Source organism: Oreochromis aureus, linkage group 14, assembly GCF_013358895.1.
Source record: "Oreochromis aureus strain Israel breed Guangdong linkage group 14, ZZ_aureus, whole genome shotgun sequence".
NCBI classification, from domain to species: Eukaryota; Metazoa; Chordata; class Actinopteri; order Cichliformes; family Cichlidae; genus Oreochromis; species Oreochromis aureus.
The window spans coordinates 11,496,252-11,516,793 of NC_052955.1; the positions used below are offsets into that span (position 1 = coordinate 11,496,252).

Genomic DNA, 20,542 nt, shown 5'->3' on the forward strand with positions numbered 1-20,542 from the left:
CAAAGGCAGCAGGCTAGGGTTGGCAAAATAATGTACAGAAAAGAAAGGATTTTTAATTCCAGTCAAATGCCCAGTACTAATACATTACACCTGAGTTGTTTGGACTAGAGAAGCTGAGATGATCCCTTCTGATGGAGGGTTTTTCAAACATGTCTACGAAAAATCCTGATACATTTTCGTATATTATATAACCGTGCCGGATGATTTATCAGATTATAGCTCCAACTATTAGAGTCAAGCACAACCTTTCTTCTTTCAGTGATTTGCATTTGTCCTGACTTAAAGCTGTGGTTATGCTTGATGCATTGGCCATTGCTCGTGCAAACTTTAACCTCAACAAAGCCCCATGACCACTGGTGCTTAAAGCGTACTGGCCTCAGTACACTTTTTTATCCCCCAGTTTTCTTACGAACATATCATCTTTTTTCAACTGCTGCAGCATCTTCATCTAAGCTGACATGTAATTGAATTGCTGGTAAAGACCAATCTGCTCCAACTTGGGTGTGCCGACTGTGTGTCAGACAAAAAACAGTGCTGCCGCCAGTTTTTCTGATATCACTCTTGGCATGTGCCAAATTTCGCAAGGGCAACAAATGGGGCATAAAGTAAGTGTGAAAGCCAAAACACAGTCACAGTTTACCTTAACTTGAGCAATGACGGAAAGAGTCTTTGATCAACAAGATCTATCCAGGGCAAAAGTTGTAAAAGGTTTCTGAGGATGAACCTGCAGCTGCCTTTGTTTGGTGTTCAGTGGCATGCAACCAAGGTAACAGCTGGTTTTTGCCTTCAGCTCTTCACTGTCCCTGTGGCTACTATGATGATCTCTCTTAAGGTGCACGAGTCCCGTGCCACAAGGACCTCTTGCTGTCCATGCAAACACCCAAGTGGAGGCAATTGGCTAGCATAGACCAGCAGTTAACAGAAGTGTTAAACAAACCAGATTTCAATTACTGATTAAAGTAATCCCCTTTATGATTTCTGCCACAATCAAACAGACAAATCGTATAAAATATTATCCAGACACCTGGAATAACTTAAACACAGACTCAGATATTACTCAGATAGGATTACACCTGTGGGTTTTAATTAGTGCAATTAGTATATTATGATTTCTATACACGTATAGAGCAATATTGACTGTTTCACAAAAGGGGGAGGAAGTAAAGCAAACCAACAAAATCCTGTCCTGTTTATATAAGTAGTAAGTAGTTTGGTCAGTGTGGCATTGCCCCAGCATTATCCTGCTAAGAGGAAGTTTGTTTTTCCGGCACACCCACTCACATACTCTCACCATTTTTCTGCAGCAGATTAAGGCACTTCTCTCTATTCAGATGTGCCACCCACTTTGAACAGAGAGAACAAGGAGATAATATGTAGGTGTCTGGGTCACTCAGGTCTTTTGTTAAAACACAAAATGCAAAACTGATTGAAGCTTGTATCCACAGGGACCTCAGAGAAACAGGCAAATGCATGCGTACATACTACACACTCTCCACATTCACCTGCATTTGTTAAATCAAAAGAGATTCAAACTTTTAACAAATAGATTTAAAAAATCTAGGTTACACGTGAACAAAGCTCACATGTACAAAACAAAGATTTCTGTTATTGCTTGCCTAACACATTTAGGATGTAGAGTATGTGCCTTGCTTTCTCAAAAATCTGATATTGTTCGACTCTTTTAAGACCTAAAAGGAACCGGCCTGTCCATTTGTTTTGTTGATGAATCTTTTTGAGGCAAAAACAACAACAACCATTAAGTTTGTCAGAGATTAGCACTGATTTATGACTCATCCCCTCAGTGACAGAGTAACTTGATGTGGGGAAAAAAAAGTGTACAGATATGGTCCACTTTCCTTCATCAATATTAAACAGTAATAAAACCTGCAGTCTGTTTGTTCTTCTTTGCTGCTGCTTTAATCAAGATGGGGAAATGCATTCAGCTGAAAGGAAAAAGGGATCAGAAACTAAAACAGAAGCAGAGAGACTGAAGTATGGAGAAGGGGGCTGCATGGACATGGGTGGTGTAGCGGTGATTCTCAGGGGAACAGAACAATCTGTCTGAAAACCAGCAAGAGTACGGCTGTGCAGTATTGTGTTGAAGCGTTTACTGCAACAAATCTGCATTCTGGACCATGCTCAGAAAGATAAATTAGCAAAGTGTGAATTAGGAGACAGGTTTTCCTTCCCTGGGTTTCAGTGTCTGAAATCCTGGACCACAGTATGATAAAACAGTAACTGTGAAATCCAAAAAGTGTCACGGCATTGATTTTCTTAAAGACAAACAGGCTGTTTCAAATAAATGTTGAATTCCGCAGTCAGATGTTTAAACTCTACCCTTGGTAATGCAAGAAATAGTTTAAGGCTGTCACTCATTAGAAAATATATTATTGTAAATAAAGCATGCAGTGAACATTTCCTGCTCACTTCTGGGTTTGGATCACAGTTCAATCGTAAACGGCAAGTGAACTGGTATTTATATATGACTTTTCTTTTTCCACATTGTTCGATGTCTTTAAGTGCTTTTTAACCATCTCACACTCACACAGAGATGGATGCAACTGGGGCAATTTGAAGCTCAGTATCTTGCCCAAGCACACATGAGGACAGGAGGAACAAGGAACTGAACCTTTCAACCTCCAATTAGCCAAATATTTCTGTGCTTTCACTACTTAATTCAGGTGTATGTCATTGATTATCCACACAAAAAAAAATACAATGAGGATTAGATCAAGGAGGGTAAATAAGGTCTTTGATAAAAGCCAGAATTGCGACTGATTGACGGAGGTGAAAACATCTTTCAATAAAATGTCTGTTTTCTTTCTCTGTGCATATCACATGTTTTATTACTAAATAAACATCATGCTAGAGAGCTTAGAGCACACATGGTTAAAACATGGCTGGTGCTAAAAGGAAAACTAAACAACCTCTGAAAATGAACAAAAATGGAGCTTGAGGAGAGGGTTTGAGCCTATGCACATGAAAGGAGGTGTACTCACGACTTCTTAAATATGTAAAAAAAAAAAAAAAAAAAAAATCACACCTTACATACCTTTAAAAAAAATAAAATAAATAAATAACTGAGGTCTCAGTTACACGGTTAATGATCCCCTTCCCTCCTGGACTGTCAAGTAGTTTCTGGAGGTTGCTAGATCTTGCTCGGTGAAATCAAGTACAAAGAGGGCGCATCGCACAAACCTCCTTGCAATCATGTTCATCACTAGCAGGTTGCCACAGTCGCAAGTAGTCTGTATAAAAGATCTGCAAACACTCTCAAAACTGCTCTCCAACTAGTAGCAAAACTGTGTACGATGCAAACTGGGAATAAAAAACAGTTACTTAAAAAAAAAAAAGTTGTCTTAAAGCTGTGGCCAACACATTTTGTGAAACTTTCAAGTGCAGTATGTGTGTTAGAAGTCTTCTCTGTAGTTACCTACATAGGTAAAATGTCACTCACTCGGGCGCACAGTCAGAACACAACAGAAAATTATTTGATGCCAGTCGGCTGTAATAGCAACATTACATCCAGGCTGGATGCAGAGAGCAGATGAGTAATATGAAGGTGCGCTTATTCTTATTCAATTTAATGCACCTTACTCACCATACTTTGTGTGTACGAGACAACGCTGCAGATAGCTTCCCCTCTACGACCAACACTGCCCAGTATTTGACTGGTGGGTGTTAATCTCCCACCTGGGTGGCAGGGTGTGTGTCAGTGCACACAACTGACTGCATGCTCATCCCACACTTGAAAAGAGTGAAACAAATGAGACCGAGCGGATGAAGCTCAGCCGCCACACCTGTTTCCCATAACCTCTGTGCTCCTCTCCTGGGGAACTGGATTGCTGACTGTGGACATACTGTATGTATAGCTTTTTAATATGGACTGTAAAGCAACAGTGTGCTCATGTGACCCTAACAGCCACACAATGTGATCTACTCTTTCTGTTTTTCTGGGAAAAACCCTGGACTCCTGAAAACAGCAGACAAAAAAAACTGTTTAAAAAGTTTCCCTCTGTTCATTCACGGTAGGTAATTAACCATGGAAATATCTGGAAGACATTTATACAGCACCGTTTCCTATGACTCAGTAATTGAAACAGTCGATTCCTGTCTATCCAAGATTTATTCAGTAGGCAAGACATACTAGTAAAAAATAGTACTGCTAATATTAGCATTTTTTTGTGTATTTTTCTATATTTTCCCCTTTCCTTCCAATTCTGAATGGCTAAGCATTCAGGCACTGCAGTCATAATGACTGGTAACTACTAAAGTTGGTACAGACATAAAACAACAAATGCCACCAGAAGTCACTAACTGACAAAATGAGACGGTGGGGTTAAAAATTACTTTTAGATGGATTCCATATAGTCACCCCTCATTTCTTTATATTTTATTAGAACAATGGGAAATTGGGTTATATACAGTATATAAGGCAAAAAAAAACACAGCTTTTACAATTCTAATAAGCTTGAAAGTCAATATTTGATAAGATAACCTTTATTCTTCAACACAGCCTGAGCTCGCTTAGACTTTCTTGCATTACTAGCACATTTGTGTAAAATGTGCTTTAATGCAAAATGTGCAAAACCACAGCAGTTCATCCCTTGAATTAGCTGCCTCCTTTTTGATCTTTGAAACATTCATATGTCAATGACAAGTGGTACAACAAACAACAAAATGCTTTGGAACACATTGGTGGAATGTTGCAGTCAATACTAAAGCGTACTGGTGCATTAGCCCACTCACGAAGAAAGAAACCAAAAAGAGAGCTATTCACACTGGAATGAATGAAAAATGGTGCCATCTTCTATGCCCCACTTATAAGGTATAACAAACAGCAACTTTAGTGTCACTGACGATGATGTCTTTTAAATTACAAACAAATTTGCTGAAAAGGTAAAACTGGGTTTACAACTCTGCTTTCACTAAAGGACCACCAGGAAGCTGCTTGCCATTCACAGCCTCTGACAGTCAGTCACATCTGTCATGGAATAGGAAGCAAAGGGTGGAGTCAACAGGAGCTGGTGACCACAGACTGCTCCCTGAACTCCACACACAGCCTACACACCAGCCTACACAACAAAGCCACACACTCATCTGCTGATGGCCTTCCTTCAAAAAGAAAACCCTGTGTGCATTTAATGTGATTAGGGGTGTTCAGTCAGCTGCTTCTCAACTGAGATCAAATAAGGAGGCTCAGATGGATGTGACAGCTGTGACCCACACATGTGTATCCAAATGCTAAAATGCTCTTTCAAAGCCAGTTTTCTTGCTCATAATTCTGATAACAAATAACAACTGTGGATAATTAACATCAGCAATGAAGAGAAATGGTTGAATCTACTGAATCTACTAAATCAATAAGTCATGCTATAAATTATCACTATCACTGTTTGGAAGAGACTAGCTGAAATATGCAGAAGTGTCAAGTGAGTGGTGCAAAATTTATCATGACAAAGGGTGTATTTTTTTTTAAGCATTAGCTATAGATAGGCTGATTACTGGGGTCATTATTCGGTGTTTTTGCATGCTGATTTGTCACATACAAAACTGCCTCTCTCTGTATGACTTTCTGTGGTATAGGGTCCTGCCCACAGAATGATCTGACTGTTTACACACTATGGACAAAAGCCTATCAGCACTGAGCACAGAGCAGAACACAGTCTGAAGCAGCTCCAGTAGTGGAGCTGTGGTTTGGACTGCATATCGCAGATATAGCTGACCTTGCAATAAATGCTGCAATTCTTTCTGCTGTACGACCACACAACCATGACAAGCATGCACAGTTTCCCAGATGCATTAATGATCAAATGCAATATTTTGCAGTGACATCCACTGAAGGCAAGGATAGCAGGCTTGCTATCAGGCCAGCTGGAGGGGTGAAAGTAAGACAGTCTGTCAAAACTGAAGAAAACCAAGACATATTGGGACTAGATAAGGAAAAAGGATCACAGTGGCGAAAGCTACACTAACAGCAAAAGGGCAAAGGGTTATGCTAGTGGTTAAGTTAGCAGGCAGCTTCAGACTACCCTGAATATTCATCCATCAGTTTTCCACCGCTTATCCAATTTAGGGTAGCTGGAGCTTATCCCAGCTGCCACAGGGCGAGAGGCAGGGTACACCATGGACAAGTCACCAGTCTGTCGCAGGGCTAACACAGAGAGACAGACAAACATCTGCAGCCGGAGTACCCGTATAGAAAGGCCTTGGCCAGATGGTGGATTTAAACCAAGGACCTTCTTGCTGTGAGGCAACAGTGTTAACCCCAATAGAGCATAAGGCTTAAATAGACACTAAAACACCATAACAGCTAATACTTAAAACATAAAAAACAAATAAGCATTAAAATAGCAGAATAAAAACATGACAACATGCTATTTTTAAAAATATACATTAAAATATTGGTTATCGACCTCTATAATTACTAATGACTGTAATCAGTCCTGAAAAAGCTAAATCACTCGATCCAAGGTATTAACGCTGTAATTGCTCAGAAAAGCCAGTAAGACTGGGATGTAACTTTATATTAAGTTATCCAATCTCCTCCCCCAACAAAAGGGTCTTGACCTGATCTGCCCTATACCATGTGGTGGCAAAGCCACGGCTGTTTTAATTATATTCCTAATGACAAAGTAACTTTCTTGGCTACATCATGCTGTCAATTAATGAGTCCAGAATCATATTAAGCTTTATAAGGACCAAATCTGCTCAGTCGCTGCACTGCTTTTTCAAATCTATTTCTGAGTCTGTAATTTGGGGTGGCTCCATTACTACATTATTTATTTAGATTGTGAATCATGTGGCCCCAAGAGAAGGAACCACAAAACTATGGTCTTCAATTACAGACCTCACAGCCAGTGGCCACGCCTTTTAACAAATCCCCTCCTCAAAAATCCTGTCCACACGCTACAGCGAAGTGAAGAAAACTAACTTCAAAAGTGTTTACATCACAATGTCCCCTAGGACCACATGGCTGCTAACAATGTTTTTACGAGTCAAAAACCTGTACACATTTTTATCCAAACACAAAACCGAAAAAAAAGAAAAAGGAAAAAAAAAATGCTGGCTAGGTTATCGTCTGTGTTCATGCTAAGAAAATTTGGCTGTAGAGGTACCCTGTTGGACTGGAAATCTGCAAACACACTTGAACACGCCTTTGAGGCTAATCAGCTTAGATTGCAACAGTGCATTGTTTATTGGTTTGCTGTGCTGATTTATGAACCAGTGTTTTGTGGGTACAGACACAAAAAGAAAGGCACGAAGAGGCTTCTATAAAAACATTTGTTGAAAGCAACTGAAATGAAACTGACTGTAGCAAGAGGACAGGCGCAAAAGACAAGTGCTCAACCGATTAATCTGTTCATTAATCAGTTTACTATAAGAGCAGATATTATACAATTTAAGACAAGACATGGTTTCTCAGAGAGTTTTTGCTCAGTTTTCTAGGGTTTTAAACCAAAAATATCTGCTTTTTAATTACAGATCTGACAAAAAATGGCATCTCTGTACATCAGCTTGAGCTCTGGAAAACTGTAACACAGATTGTTTGGATCAAGCAATTAAGCAAGAATATAATTAGAGATAAATCAATAGTAATTCTAAGTGTCTAGGCAAAAAGCACAGCTTTTAAAAGGCCATTAGCTACTGTTATATTGGGAGCCACACTTGTGCTGGGCAGCATCCTGAGCTTAATTTCATGCATGTTTGAATTTTGCAAATAATGGTGAACAGGCAAAATGCTCGCTCAGGTTTTCCAAGTGGTTTACATGTACTATATTGCCACTAGGAGCGCAGAAGAGTGTACTGAGATGGTACCCATATTAACTCAGTTCCAATCATACACAATATTAACAATTAACAATCCACAACCTGTAGAAAAAAAAAATCATGGTATGGAATAATTAATGATAAAACCACTTAAAACATTAATAACAGTACATTTACAAAGCTGCATGACTAAAACAGAAAGGTGCCAAGAAACATCAAGGTGTGTTGACATAAATCACAAAGTTTGACCTTGCATTAGTCTTATGAACATAGTCAAGTTCAAAACAAAGAAATATTTGCCCCTAAAAGAGGGCAGAGACAGAATAAACACAATAGCTGGAATCAAGCTATGATCATGTATTTTGAGACCTTACTATGATTTCACTTGCTTTTCTCCAAGCTTTGTTCTTCATTTTTTGGCTCTATCGTAGAGTGAAGTTGATTTTTTTGGCAGTGTTGGTCAAGTTACTTGAAAAAAAGTAATCAAGTTGAGTAATCGATTACTTTTTTGTGTGTAGTTACTTTTTAAAACACGATTTACAACTGAATAGGTGTTGAGCAAACAGCTTCATCCCCGATAATCTTTCAACCCAATTCTACTTTTTCTGCACTCCTGTCACGTTTTATTAGTTTTAAGTTCTGTCAATTCGCCTCACTCTGTATGTAATCACACCACATGAAAACGTCTGTTGGCATATGGCTTGAACACATCATAACAATGTGTCAACAGCTAGGGAAGTAAGGGTGGGCTTCCCTCATTACATTCAAGAACAGTGAAGCCATATGGGATGAAAAAAACAAGACTGGGGATGAACCCAAATGACTTGTGACCCAGAGAGGAGCTGGGTTTGTCATTTGTTGGTTTTTCAGTTGTAAAGAAATGAGACTCGCTTTGTGTCATGCTGTCTCTGTGACTTTCACTGGAGGCAAGTCTAAGGGAGCTCTACTCACACACAGCAAAAGGGAATCAGGTAAGCCAATGATATGAGGTTAGTCAAGGCTTTTTCAGACCCAGCTCTGCTCTGCTGTGGAAATATTAATGCTAAGGAGCCAGTTTGACATCTTACCTAAAAGCAGAACAAGCAGTCTATTAAGGACCAATTCTACTGCACACATGAGCACTACTGATAAGAGTCTAAGTGTGGTTTACTTATTATTTTGATTGCTTTTTTTCCTTTTAAATTGTTTAAAAGAGAAGAGTTTTTTTTTTTTAAATTTCGTATAAACCTTACAGACGGCCATGAAAAGGTAATGTAAAAGCACATTTTCTGTAAACAATAGTAATAATAATAGATCTATTGTGAACCATCCAGAATCTTAAAAAAAATACCATCATGCAGTCGTTGTTTTTTTTCCATACCACCCAACACTATGTTACACATTACAATGAGCAATACAGTAAAAGTTTTCCTTTCTTGTATTGCTCTTGGATTCAGAAAAGAAAAGAACACTGGTGTATTGCTGGGTAGTATTTACTTAAGCATCCATCTGTGTTTGTGTCTGAGACACAGCAAAGCTCTCCAGCTGCTCTCCTCGGGACAGTAAGGGGGCTGGAAGGTGCTTCAGCTGGCATGCAGCCCAACTGCAGGTCAATACTTCTACAGACTCTGCGACTGCAGTGCTTGCACTCAAATATGTCTTCATTTCCCCTGCCACCCCTCACCCCAAAGCTGAAGACTCTGCGCTGACTCTCCTCCTGTCATGTATCACATAACCTCCAATCCATCTGTAACCAACCACTTGGCAAACTTTTCACAAAGGAGTCTCTTTTTTTCCTAGCCATACGTGACACCGGGATTGTTCCATTTCTTGTCTATTTCTGTGCACCTCTAATCACTGCTTCTCCTCAGTTTGTAACCATGTGGGTGGGAGACAAACTAGCCGGTAAATCCCCCAAACTCCCTGAATGATGTTAGCCAAGTCATGATGTGACATACTGTAAGTAACCTTAGCTCTAAGGTCTGCCCATTATCACCATAACACAAATCAGTGCCGTGTCTGAGTTGTGTCTCCTGGAATGAGCTGAAAATCTTAACACAGTTAGCTTGTGTGTAACAGTCGCTCCGATGCAAAGAAGTTAACTGATGTTAACGGAGTTGAATTCAAATGGGGGGAGGAGAGTGAGTTTTAGCTAACGGTCAACTGACGCAGCAGCTACTTTCCCATCAGTGTTAACGTAAAGATAACTGTCCACAGGCAACAACTAGCCTGCTTAAGCTTAGCTTAAATGCAGCAGGACGAGCCCACCACAAAACAACAAAAACTAGCCAGCCGGTTTGGGTAGTGGGCTGTATCCGTGAGGACCCTCTACGAGCAATCCTACTGCAACAACTTCTTTCAATGGCCTCAAAAGTATTATGGCAGGGACGATACAGAAACCGTTAACTCACCGGTAAGTCCGTATAAGGTGAGGAGGGATATTAAAAGTCGCAGTCCGTTAGATGGCAAAGTCCTCCTGAGCGGTAATCTTTTCTCCATGATTCCTGTGTGTCTGTGCGCCTCGGCACTCCCGGATCCGTTCTCCTCGTTCCTCGCTCGTCTCTCTCTCTCTCTCTCTCTCTCTCTCTCTCTCTCTCTCTCTCTGGCTCGTGCTCCTGGGGAGCCTCTCTCCATAGCGACCGAACCGCGTGGGCTGTACCATTCTGCAAGTCAACAAAAAGAAAACACATGAAACTTAAGAACGCACGCGCGCTGACCCACTCGTCCCCATGTGTATACACTTTTAGCGCAGTTCTGAAATGCTTGTCATTGAGCTGTTTGTCTTTTTGTTTGTTTGTTTGTTTGTGGGGATTTTTTTGGGGTGGTCTTTATATACAGATTCGGGCAACATAAATATAGATAGCAGGGCTATCACGATCAGTACTCTAAATTATGTTTAATTGTTATTTTATTACGTTTAATTTCAGTTAGTTTCTCGTGTGGAGCCAGTTGTCGATGTTTGATTGTTAAGATTTTTTTTTTCCATTTATATATCCAATCCATTTAGTTATTTATTCTTATTTTCGCTCATTTCTTTGTCCTCTTCTTCTTCTTATTATTATTAGCAGTAGTAGTAGTAGTAGATTTTCTCTCATTATAATTTCAGTGAGGGGGCTTTAAAGCCTAGAGCAGATACTGCAGCAGCACTGACTCTTAGTAGACATCCCAGTCTTAAGAAAAAGAAAAAAAAACTATCGTGGCTTGCTTGTATTGATTGTGTTGGAAAAACTTGCCCTAAACTGACGTTTCAGATAGCTTTGAGGTTTTTTAGATGTCACAGTATACATTCAAGTATACAATAGGCTAACTGCCAAATTGAAGTGAATTTATCCAGTCATAAAATAGACGACTTAGTCTAGTTTTACAGCAAAGAAAGGATGCTTTCAGAAATAGGTGATTCTTGTTTTTAATTTCATTTAAAAAGCGGATAATAGTAGAACTTTTTGGTGTAAGCACTCTTTATCTTTTAAACAGTGCCAGTTCTTCCTGTCAAAGCAAATGAGGTTGTCTAAACATCTTGGATAACTTGCCATAGTGCTTCAGTGGATTTAGGCTGTCTTGGTATCGTCTGCCTGTTCACGCAATCCCAGACTGACTGCATGATTTGAAATCGGGTCTCCGTGGGGCCATATAAACCATCTGTTGCTGTATGTTTGGGCTGTAAAATATGGGACTGATCAAAAACCTCCCCGGTGATGAAAAAATAGTTGAAACATCTAAACTGCCTAATTATTTTCACATGTAATATTACAACCCTAGCCATAGCAGTCATTGTTGTTGTTATTGTAGGGACAGCAGGATTAGCAAGAGGGAGTCACAAACATTTTCATACGCAAGATTGATGAAATAGTACTACATTTATTACTAAGCACTGTTTCATAAGACTTTATCTTGATACAGCTGAAAGGACTTTTACAGATAGAAAGGATCAAATTTTGACTATGACTAGGCTTAAAAAAGATACTGATTTCACCACTAAGTTAATATAAACCGATCTGATAAGGATCATAACATAGGATTTAACAGTTTTAAAAGAAAGAAGGCCTAAAACCTCACATATAATGACGTTTTGTTTGTTTATTTGTTTGTTTTTTCTTCTTATTTTTTGTGGAATCAGTGGGGAATTCCCTTGTTTTAAGGTCTCACTTGTGAAAACAGACATTAAATGTGAACAGAACCATTTATAGCACAAATAACCATTTGCTTTTTAATCATGATTATCATCTTCAGTGCAGCAACTGAACAGGCAAAGGTTCATCAAGTTATATACTAAAGATGTTTTTGGTGGGTTCATGGGTTTTGTGGGGATAAAAAACAGCAACCTACTGGTTACCCTTCAGTCCCTCTAATGACCAAATAATCTATTTTTACATCACATTTTCATAAGCAGGTGTTAAGCAGATTTTAAGATGATATAAGTGCTGCTTTCACTTTAGCAAGTCCAGTCAATCACTTTATGACCCTTCTAACCTCCTTAATTACAGTAAAATACACAAAATACACATAATGAGCCATTGTCCCACAGTCCTTTAGCATGTAGAAAAAGGAAACTGACAATAACCCCTACACACACCCTCACACACCAGAAATGCTAACATTGCTGTACCATTAACCAAGCCTGAGTGCACACAGTGCACACAAAGGGTTTTTTTTTTTTTTTAAACCCAGTTTAATAATGTTAACTCAGTCACAGATATGCTGAACTATCCTAAAACTGTAGTGGAAACAAGGAAGTGAATGTGAAAGTTAATATAAACCCCAGGAGATCAGTCACTGAAGGACAAAGCAATCACATGCAGGTACAGTGCTGGGAAAAAAAAAAGTGTGCACTCATCAGCGTGAATGCAGACACACTTCAACTACTCTGTCCTAAAACAAAGTAGTAATGAAACACTCTTGCATTGTTCTTTTCTTTGAGATAATTACAGCTTTTACACATTCAGGAATCCGACGCTGTGTGCAGCACTGTGTTATTATCACGCGCTGAAGCTTGAACTGATAAACTTGCTCTCTCAGCAGTTTTAGGAGAACATCATATTTATTCACTGAAGATAAGCAAAAATGCTTGTTTCGATGTGCCTCCCTCGCGTTGAGCCACCAGTTTCGTTCTGCAGTGATGTCTTTATATACTCTATTAGCTCCGAGTCCTCATCAGGGGAATGTGAACTCTGCAGGGAACCTCCATCTCCTGCAGAACGAACTCACTCCCTCTCAGTGCTATAGCTCAGCTTTACAGTGATTAAAGCATGACCCGTGATGTGTCACCACACTGTACCCCCTACCTTCATACCCTCTGGTGGTTTATTTATATCCTCAAAGAGCTATAAATCCCCAGGTGAAAGTGATGGCCTTTTCACTAATCAATCTCCCCTCCTGGGGCACTTTGCATTGGAACGATAGAGTTAGTGCAACCTCTTGTCTTTATGAGATGATAATTCACATCTTATTTTCGACTACCCAACTCTTAATGTGTTAATTATATCAACAATTTCGGTAAAAACAGCTTCAGCAAGGATTATTCCACACCACTGGCATAAATGCATACTGCTGCATAAATGCCTAAACCCCCCTCAGTAGCACTAAATAGTTTATGAGCATTTATGGCCCATGACCTTTGTAATTGTGGTTACCTCATTGAGGTTTTATGCAGCAAAAATACTTTTCACTAAGTGTTATTACATTTTCTTCCAGGCAAGCAATGCTGCACTGGCACCACCTCCCCTGTGACCAGTGGCTGCACATCCACACAGGCTGTCTGGGACATTTGGTTTTACAGTCTGTGAAAACAGCCTTTGTTAAACACAACATTCCTCACTAGTCACACTGGTCAGCTGGCCCTTGCACACCTCAAAACCTCCCACCCATTCCTCCCCCATTGTAGCCACACTTTCAGTCCCATCTCCTGCCAAGGTTTGACCATCTACAACGAGGAGAGGTCACCTCACTGCTGACGCTACACACTTGTGCTTGCACCTCCACACAGGTCTTTCCCATAATGAGCTCTGTATGAAATGACCTCTGTAGTACACACCGACCTTTAGAAAGTACATGTGAAATTAAGATAGAATACCTGTTACAGAGGACATATTATGGATAAGGCCGGTAATAACTGTGTACATCTTTAAAACGTTATTTAAAATTCTTCAGTATGCAATCAACTCTTAAGAGATGCATAAAAGTAACAACTGAAGAAATAAATTACAGTGTTTGGAATTCAAACTAATTAAAATTCATACAGAGTCTCACTGTACTTTATGTGCAGACACCAGTTCAGGGACAAAATGCCATATGTAAATGTAGGTATGCAGTACAATCTGGGGCTTCTATTTAATCACAACCATTAATTCAAAACAAATCAATACAGGCTGCATGTGTTGGAGTAAAATATGAGCTGCATCTTGCATATATAAAATACATGTGGCATGATATGAAAATGTAAATGCAATGCATCCGACTGAAGCAGAGGGTAAAGATGTGGAGTGGAGTGGACTTACATCGCCATCTGCTGGAATAAACATAAATAAACTAAGACAAGTTTCTCTCTGCTTCATCACATTTTTAACTTCCCTGGGAACAAAGACCCTATATCCAATTATGAAGTAACTTGTCTTTTCCATTTTTAAAATTTTTCCTTAAAGCATCATAATTCATACATTTTTAATGTTTTTCCAGAGGTTGGGTCTTCACTTTTTTCCTGTTCAGTGGTGGTGTGGAAAGACTGCTGTTGTGGATGAAGTGACGACAGGAAAGCAAAGGAGGGGTTTTGAAAACCTGCCTAAAAGCTCTATTGGACTGAATCAGGACATGGGTAATTAGCAGTGAAGGTAAAGCTGCTGAGTGAAAACAAGAGATACAAATAACAAGCAAGCTAACGCCGTTTTTAAAGACGTCTTCAGAGGAACATACGGGTGGGAATCTGTAGACATTTCAACTGTAACAACAAAACAAAACATGCAAGAATGATTGTAATGCACAAAGGTGTTTGACAGTCAGTCATCTGGGCAAACTTACTGTGTTTACAAAGTGGCTTCTGGTCATTTTAGAAAACAGAACATTTTCACAATGACCACAGGGGATATTTTGTTCGCATAGTTGGCACTCGTGCATCTCATTTGAAACACTAACAATTAAGTTTGGCAACAATGTAAAGTGGACACACGGTCTCCCGTCCAATTTTAGCAGAAATTATAAACGCATTTTCTGTGGATCAACACCATGACAACAGTTTGCGTTTTGTTTTTGTTTACAGAGGATGTTTGTCTTTATTGCAATAAATCTTCACATAATACAAATGATTTGTGTTAGTTCACTGTTGGTAACCCAAAAAAACAAACAAACAAACAAACAAAAAAACCCATTAAAGAAACACTCTTCCAAGAAGCTCTGAGTTATAGATACCCTTCTCTTTTTCAGAAGTTTTTGTTGATGTTGTTGATGTAAGCACATCAGTTTGACCAAACCAAATACATTACAGATCATAAAAGAAGACAGTGTAAGGATGATGAGAAATTACTGTTTTCTGATACTTGTGGCTGTTCGTTTCAGTCTTCTCTTAGATAAGCCTCAGGCACCTCTTCCTCCTCATTATTCTCTAAGGAGGCGGCATACTGTGCCATCCTTTGAACCTCCATTACTTTAGTCTCGGCCAACTTCTTATCTGCATCTAGTGAGAGTTTTCGTGCCTCCTCCACTTGCGACTGGGCCAACTGAATGTTCGTCCTTGCTGTTACAGACGCATGTTCAGCCCCTGAAAAAAACAAAACACACAAATGCAAACACAGTGTTCAAAGACTCACACAACACCCTGTCCACTTCAGACATTGGCTTAAGTCATTAGGCAGCCTTCCTTGTCCATCATCTCCATTCTGTTTAAATGCAAAAACCTGGCCGTCTGCAGAGTGACAGCAAATGATCCATACACCGATCAAGGTCTAACATTGTCAACACCTGAACAGAAACCACCACAAATGGCAATGTAGAAAGGTTCAAGATGATGAACCCAAAGAGAACTTGCCCCAACACTACAACCTGACTGTTGTACCACACAGGCCAAATAGCTCAGATTTAAAAAAAAAAAAAAAAAAAAAAAAAAAAAACCCCAACAACAACACACCTGATGTGTATGCCGCCTCAGCTGCTGCTTCACAGAGCTTCATTGCACTGAACCAGGTTGACTCAAAATGCTTGCAGTCTTCCTGTCTGTCATTAACCTGTCAGGACAAAATCAGAATAAGACCCGAACAGATCTACAGCAACCCATTTGCAAAAAACAAAACAAAAATGAGATGCTTTTCTTTAAATACTTCTAAACAAAGAGAGCAACATAGACTGACCTTTGCACGCTGGCCAATTATCACCTGCCAGACTGAATCCTCCTCTGCAGGGGTCAGTTTTCCCAGTGAATCCAGATATCGTTTTTGTAGGGCAATGAGTGTGTGCACAGCCTGGAATAAGCACAAGGAGCCTTTTAAAGAACAACTTAGTAGTATTTTGCTAGTTTTATAGAGTGGGAACACTTCAGGGGTCAAACAGCAGAACATCTATCTCCAATTCACCTTATCCTTTACATTATCTTAAGTCACACCAACAAGTTGCCTGTTTTTTTCTTCATTGCATCCATAAACACCTCCATATTCACCATTTACTGTTGTCCATCTCTCCACTGCACATGTCCAAACAAATTAAACTGTATTTTAATGGTTTTAACTGCAAGATTAGTTAAAAAGTTGCTGTTAGAACATAAACTAGCTTTCTGAAGTGGTTTAAATTTAATTTAAATTAAACTGGATGTGGACACATGCAGTTTAATGTGTTCCACTGAGCAGGATAAGCACTGCAGTCTCCAAACTCGTGATTTTATAAACCTTTATTTATCAATCTAATAAGCAGTTTTTTGAACAGGCATGATGTGTACTCATTGGGAATGGGGAACTCGATACTGACCTTACATGATATTCTGTACACTGGTCTGAAGCATGGTTCAAAATAGCCACATCATGTGACCATAGCTAACTGAGGTTTTAGTGCATTTCAGGCCATTTTTGACAAGTGGCTTGTCTGGTGCTTCTAGGTCTGAGCAGCAGAGTGCTGAACAAACCTGATGACACTAAACTCTCACAAAACTTATGTCATTATGATCATCATCAGCAGGAGTGTCAGCAGCAACCACAGCAAAAGAATCAGCAGATAGTTTGTGGGAACTCTTTGACAGTGAAACCCAGCTATACCCACAGTACTCACAGTGCAAGCATTGATGCCACTGCAGAGGTCAAAAAATACCTCCCTGATGTATTTATTCCAGACATGACACATGATCCACAGGTCATTTATTGGCATTTATTTACAGGGACACTATTCTTCTTTTTATATTAAATAAATACAAGTACGCTGTGTGAACTATATTTTCATGGGGATGTAACAAAACAGAAACTAACTCACCCTAAAATGCTGAAAAACTAATTTTTGAAAGAAATTTTTTTTTTTTTTTTTTTTTTTTTTACACATGACAAATTTAAGACATTGTTACTTGTTTTTCTCTCACTGAACTGTACTAAGCAACTGAAACAGCCTCGGGTATGTTAACGAAAATAGCATCTGCTGAAACACACGGTTCATAACAGTCACAGCATGCAGTTTTTATACCAGTTTTTCTTGCTTTGTTTTGAGGATTTCGTCAACACATGTATTGATCATAGTTACTGATAGTCTACTAATTCTTATTTAGAACTGTGCAACACTTGATTATAGGTATAGTTGCCAGTAGGTGTCAGTAGTATTCATCTTTACAAGATGTTAGACTGAGGAGTCTGTGGACCAGGTGTAGAATATTGAATTCTGTGATTGTCTGCTTTGCTGATGACAGATTGATGATGTTACTGCTTTGAGCAAGGCATGATTGGGCTACCGTTTCCCAGACAGGAAAGGCATTCTGTCGGAAAAAGAACAAGCAGCTACTTTGGCTACTGCCTTTTCACAGGGGCTCATTACAGCAGGTAGGCAGGTAGTGATTTGGCTGAATGTTATGCCGGATGTCCTTCCTCTCACAACACCAAAGGGGAATTCCTCAGATGGAATTGAACCAGCATCCTTTATTTGCTAAATCAAATTTGTTATACTAAGTACTACATTATGGAGCCACAAACTGAATTATGTTTAATTAATGCAAAAATCAAGGGGCACACACAAGAAACCAAATAAATAAACATTAGCAAAAACACAATATAATGCCTCCAAACCCCTACGATCACAGTATGATCTTTAGGTGATGGGCCAAAACGAGGCTGACCTATGGAGCCCACAACACCCTGCAGAACACAGGATCCAAAGGATCTGCTGCCAAGATTTGAGCAGGGGTACGGAGCGACCATGTCATAACAGGTGAAAACTGTTTGGGCAGTTACTACTAAACTTTAATTTTGTGGCTGATCAGTATATACTTTAGTAGAAAAATGTAGTATTATTTTTCACATAACCTGTTCAATGTTCTCCCATCAGGCAAAAGATACAAGTGTAATAGTAGCAGAATATCAGACTTCAGGAGTACTACCTACCCCCAAGCTTAAATATGCACTGAATCTTTTATTCAGTTTATCTACATCCAGCTGTGAGGCGATAATCTGAATGTATTATGCAATGAAACTTATACTATTATCTTTATTATAATAGCAATAAAATTATAATAACTAAAAGTTATATATTAAGCTGTATATTAAATGAACCTGTTGCACTGTGGATTGTTGTTCCGCTAAAAAACATTTTAACGAAAACTGATCCAGTGGAGTTCTTTATGGGGTGATCTATTGCATGAACTTGTATTTTGATAACATGTTGTGCAGAGTTGTGTGCTGTTTGATGTTTCTTGCAGTATATGTGAGCCCATCGAGATAAATTCCCATCAACTGTGATGGTAAAAATGCTACAATAAACATGAACTTGGACTAGATTTTACTATTTGGACAGAAAGTTTCCCATAAGAGAAAGGCTTACTTTGGCGTACTCTGTGATGGCATGAATTAGTGCTAGAGTGGTCTGAGAGAGAAAAGTGCTTGAGCTGTCGGTCGCCAGAGAGGCTGCTCTTTTGATTAGGGAGTCATGAGAAAGGGGTTCAACCTGCAGCAAAGACACAGAACATAAACATGTAAAGTAAGTCAGGTAGCGGATATATACTGCTGTGAAGTTTCTAACAACTGCCTGGTCAGGTAGGGAGGCCGACTCACCTGTTTGAAAGGTACAGCACACAGCCCACCGCCCACAGCTAACGACGCTACACTTGTGTATAGAATATTTCTCCATTTTCCCAGTTTACTGACTGCAGGCTTTCTGCTGCTCAACAGGGCACCACCGGAACTCCTGAAAAAACAAAAAAAATACTTTCAGTTTCAGGCTGTGAATTCCAGTGAAATCCATGACGTTTTTACCTGTCTGTCAGGTGCCAAAGCTCAAAAAGCCCAACGAGGGAAAAAACAAACAAACAAACAAAAACCAAATAAAAATTAAAACAAAAGTGAAGCTGGTTTACAAGTGAATGTATTTTTTTTTTTTTACGTTTTTAATGAGTCACTAAAACAACGCTCATTTAAGCGTAGATGAGTTATGACTCGTAACTTCCCGTTGCCATTGTTAACCGCGATATCAAACAAAAAATCTTTTTCCTACAGTAAAGGATTTTCTTTTCAAAAGTCAGTTCAGCCTAGGATAAATCGACCTGATGACAAAATCAGTCCGTATGTTTATTCAACCTTAATGCCTTACCTGACGAAACGGAGATACACTGTTCCCTTCCTGAGCGCGGCCATTATGATCCGCCGCAATTACATTGCGTCGAGCAAAGACCTCCAACGGAAGCCGAGAAGGGACAAACAATACAGGGTGCATTTCTATATTCATTTATCTTTTTCTAACGATGTGAGAAAACAAATGACTTCTTTACTCATTGATGCCAACTATGCCAGCAGGATCCAAACTACAGGGGTGCAACAAAGCACTGGGAGCATATTTTGTGCATTTTATGAATTGGTATCTTCATCATCTTACACTTTGCGTAACATTAGGCTGTTATTGCATTGGGGTTGCCACAACATAAAAACTAATAATAAAAATGAATACGAGATATGATGTTATGATGTATGGCTGTTGGATATGGAAACTCTACAGTAAAAAAAAAAAAAAAAAAAACCCACAAAAAGACTTGTCTTTCTATGAGTTTAATATATACATTACTCATGACGTTTACTCTTGATATTACTCTTGACTTCATTAGACGCAGGTATTCATAGAAATATCATATTCCTATGTGTCAAGCGCTCCAAAAATCCAGTTCTGTATGATCAGGTCTGTTTAAACTGCACTTTAATAGATTTGGATGTAAAGAAGAAAAGAAAAAAAAAATTCTCTTTGTTCTGTTGAAAGGCCTTTAAGATTGTGAGCACTTCTCTGGATTACACAGACCAATGACTGATTCTTTACCTCCCCCATGTTTAAACCCTGAAACAGTGTATTATAGCTTTCTGATTTCTGACTACACAGTATTAATGGCTGCTGCTAATACTGAAATTGGAGTGTTCACCCAAGGTATTTCTGTGTAACTGTCAAAGCTTTCATCTCAATTTCTCAATTTCTACAAAGCCTGAATGTGCCTTGTGTTGGACAATCTCGTACCTTTAAATTAACCTAACAATGAAGTGAAAGCTCTGCAAAGACACACAAGGTCGCCCCCCTGTGGTTAAAGAGCTACATGCACTGTTTTTCTGTCTCCCGCTCTGTCTTCCTTTTCTTTCATGACAACCTCAATCAG

General features: G+C 39.2%; 2 protein-coding genes across 3 annotated transcripts in view; both read right to left on the reverse strand.

Moving 5' to 3' along the window:
- Positions 1-10,339, reverse strand: part of nectin3a (nectin cell adhesion molecule 3a) — a 33,574-nt gene extending 23,235 nt beyond the window's left edge. For both annotated transcript variants that reach the window (XM_031759448.2, XM_031759447.2), the window contains exon 1: positions 10,161-10,339. In XM_031759448.2, coding sequence (XP_031615308.2) covers positions 10,161-10,248 — 88 coding nt within the window. In that variant the 5' untranslated portion in view covers positions 10,249-10,339. The remainder of the gene's footprint in view (positions 1-10,160) is intronic.
- A 3,713-nt stretch (positions 10,340-14,052) lies between these two features.
- LOC116335686 (diablo homolog, mitochondrial-like) lies at positions 14,053-19,585 on the reverse strand. Its single transcript, XM_031759444.2, has 6 exons — positions 19,501-19,585; positions 18,966-19,098; positions 18,736-18,858; positions 16,083-16,193; positions 15,863-15,959; positions 14,053-15,496 (listed from the first exon to the last, which is right to left on the reverse strand). Exons 1-6 carry the CDS (start codon positions 19,542-19,544, stop codon positions 15,291-15,293), a joined length of 714 nt encoding a protein of 237 aa, XP_031615304.2. The 5' UTR covers positions 19,545-19,585; the 3' UTR covers positions 14,053-15,290.
- Positions 19,586-20,542: the final 957 nt, after the last annotated feature.

Bases quoted from the DNA above. Each gene is read 5' to 3' on its own strand.
- LOC116335686 (XM_031759444.2), bottom strand. From the start codon at position 19,544: ATGGCCGCGCTCAGGAAGGGAACAGTGTATCTCCGTTTCGTCAG. The intron at 18,859-18,965 runs GTGAGTCGGCCT...TCTTTGCTGCAG, and splicing joins GTGCTGTACCTTTCAAACAG to GTTGAACCCCTTTCTCATGA. The intron at 15,497-15,862 runs GTGTGTTGTTGT...TGTTTTTTTCAG, and splicing joins TGAGGCGGCATACACATCAG to GGGCTGAACATGCGTCTGTA.